General features: G+C 17.7%; 1 protein-coding gene across 1 annotated transcript; it reads right to left on the reverse strand.

Moving 5' to 3' along the window:
• Positions 1-1,496: 1,496 nt before the first annotated feature.
• On the reverse strand, positions 1,497-2,645 carry PGSY75_0008100 (sporozoite invasion-associated protein 2; the record flags this gene model as incomplete). The annotated part of the gene is made up of 1 exon (XM_018783217.1): positions 1,497-2,645. The coding sequence occupies one exon, from the start codon at positions 2,643-2,645 to the stop codon at positions 1,497-1,499; it is 1,149 nt and encodes a 382-aa protein (XP_018639000.1).
• Between the last annotated feature and the right edge of the window lie 649 nt (positions 2,646-3,294).

A 3,294-nucleotide genomic window follows, 5' to 3' on the forward strand; every position in this document is an offset into this window, starting at 1 on the left:
TATATATATAGTATTGTGACAGTAATCCAACTTGGTACGAGAGGATTAGTTGGTTCAGACAATTGGTACAGCAATTGGTTGATAAACCAGTGTTGCGAAGCTAAGTCTGTTGGATAATGACTGAACGTCTCTTAAGTCAGAACCCATACTGATTAAACAATAATAGAATTGTATATTTTTGTTATAAGGTTGTGTTTTTTTTTTTTTATTGCAAATGTAAAAGAGAAATTTAATATATGCTTTAATCTATATATATATTATATATATATATAGTTTTTCTTAAACATATAAATAATCCTATGAAGAAGAATGTTTTTTTCTTTGTTTTTTTATAAACAAGGAAAAATATATTCTTTTTATTGTAATTTAACAACAAAAATAATATGAAGTTATATTGTAGACGACATTTTTAGCCTCAGAGTGCTGTAAACATGTGAGCAAACTTGTTTTGCGAACTGTTCAGGCTTATCTCTTGTGGTTTTAGCTTTTAAAAACAAATTATAGAAAATGAAAATACTAAAATTGTTACAAATATGTAATATATATATGTATATATATGTAACAATTTTAGTATTCATATAACTATTATTAAAATATCAATTTTTTTTTTTTAATTTAATTTTTCATTTATTCATAAGAATATATAATTTGACAAATTATTCATTATGAATTTATTTATTATCATTTATATTACATATACCAAATGTTCATCATATATATAAAACCATACATGGCATATATATATATATATATATATATATATATATATATATAAGTACTATTTTGTTTATGTCCTTATGAAAAGTTAAAGACTTTATTATATATTTTATTTTTATTTTTTCCCCAGAATTAAAGGGAAAATATTAAGAAATTTTTTAATAGAATATATGTCTATCCATATAATATTTTAACTTTCATTATATATTATAGTTTTATGTGTGTTTAACTTGATTCATAAAAATTTAATATATAATTTATACATATTTAATTAAAAATTTGAAAAATAAAAAAAATAAAATTTTTTTTTTTTTTTTTTTGTTATATTATATAAATGGTCATATATATATATATATATATATATATTAAAAATGATAATTAATATAAGTATGTTATCTATGTAGAACTTATTACATACATGAATTTTATAATATACATTATTAATTGCACAATATAAAAGTACATTATGTTATAAATAAAATATTAAAGTTAATACAATAATGAATATACTTATATATTTTTATATAAATATTTTGTTTAATACAAATATGTGTTATCTATTAAAAATTATATATTATCTTTATATGTATTTTTTCTGAAAATTTACAAGATTTTTAAATTATTATTGTTATAAAGAGTTTACGATTTAAATAAATAAATATATATATATATATATATATATATATATATATATATATAATTTTTGTATTATATAATATTGATATAAGGTCATGTTTATGAGTTGACAATAATAAAAATATTATTGTGAACTATTTATTTTATTGTATTCTTTTGTATATCATAGCTTCTAGTAAGAGTTTAGATTCACTGAATAAGTCCTCTTCTTCTTCATAAGATAAGCATATAAAATTATTCCTCAATAAATTTTTGATAAAATCATGAAAAAGTTCCTCTTTTTCTGACACAAGTATCTTATTTTCTTTGCTTAGATTTTGAATATTATCATAAATTTCTTTCAAAATATATTTTCTAACATTTTTATATTGTGCATCTCTATAATAGTAACAATTAAGCTTAAAAGGTTCTCCTGGTAATAATTCATATTCTTCATAAGATGATGAATCATTTAAATTAAAGATTTTAAGAAATTCATCATAACTTCTTGTCATTTTAAAATTTTCAAAAACATTCATGTTTTTTTTTTTATATGATCCGATAGGACTATATAGATATTTTTTAATTGATGATAATGATATATTTTCACTATCTTCTAAAATACTGAATGATTCTTCTGTATCTTTTGAAAAAATAAGATCCTTGTAATAATCATCATTAACATATTCATAATCACTTGTGTCTTCATCACTGCTAGAATATAATTGAAGCTCACCAAGATGAATATCTATATCATCTTCTGAGTCACTATTGTATATCAATAATTCATCTACCATATTATCATTAGTACTAAGACTATTTGATGAATCTTCATTTTTTAGTTCACTTGAATTTGTTTTAATATTTTGTGTGAATGTATCTATTTCATTTTCATTATTATGATGAATAGTATTATTATTATTGTTATGTTTTGTTTTTTGCTCTAATTTATTTTTCATTTCTTTTTTTAATTTTTTTTTTTTTAATTTTGAGATTTCTGTAATTATATCATCAAGGTTCATAGTAGAAGAAGGGTGTATGTTAGTTGATCTTGTCAAATCAGAAAAATTTTTAACTGCTTCAATTATTTGATTTTCTTCTTCATCATCTATTAAATTTGGTACTTGAGAGGGGCTTAAACCAAATATATCATTCGTATTATTATCATTATTATTATTTTCTAATGTATTCGTTCTTATGGTATTATGAATAATAACATTAGTTTTTTTTTGCTTATCAGAAGATAAGCATAAATGCCAAGACATTATAAAAAATAAAATCAAGAAATAGTAATAGATAAAATACATATTCATTATGAAAAAATAAAATAAATATAAATAAATAAATATATATATATATATATATATATTAATAATTTAAGAATAACAAATAGAGTTGTAAATTTATTATGCCTTAAAAATATTACAATGGTAGTATAATTTTTTATATTTTGGTTGCAATTGTAAAAAAAAAAAAAATTTACAGACAAATATTAAAAATTTGTGGATGTTTTATAATACATGTATTTTAATTTTATATTTTTAATTTAATATATTCAATTTATGTGTTTTTATTTTATTTTATTTTATTTTTTCTCTTGACAAATTCTCATAATTAAAAATATATATATATATATATATATATATATATAAGGAAATATATTTGTGAACTTTTTATATATATCTTTTAAAAAATATATCAATATAATATACTGATATAACTGGACATATATATATTTATATATATTTAAATAAAAATTTGTTCATCGTTAATTTCATTTTATTATTATTTTATTATTTTATTTTTTTTTTTTATAAAATATTATTGAAGAAATGTGAACAAATTTACGATTAAAAAGAGAAATATTTTATCATATGATAATATCTACAAAAAATTATAACAACATCATAAAATATATATAAATATATTATTTTATATATTAGTATTTAATTTTTTTTTTTT

This window comes from Plasmodium gaboni (genome assembly GCF_001602025.1).
Source record: "Plasmodium gaboni strain SY75 chromosome Unknown, whole genome shotgun sequence".
NCBI classification, from domain to species: Eukaryota; Apicomplexa; class Aconoidasida; order Haemosporida; family Plasmodiidae; genus Plasmodium; species Plasmodium gaboni.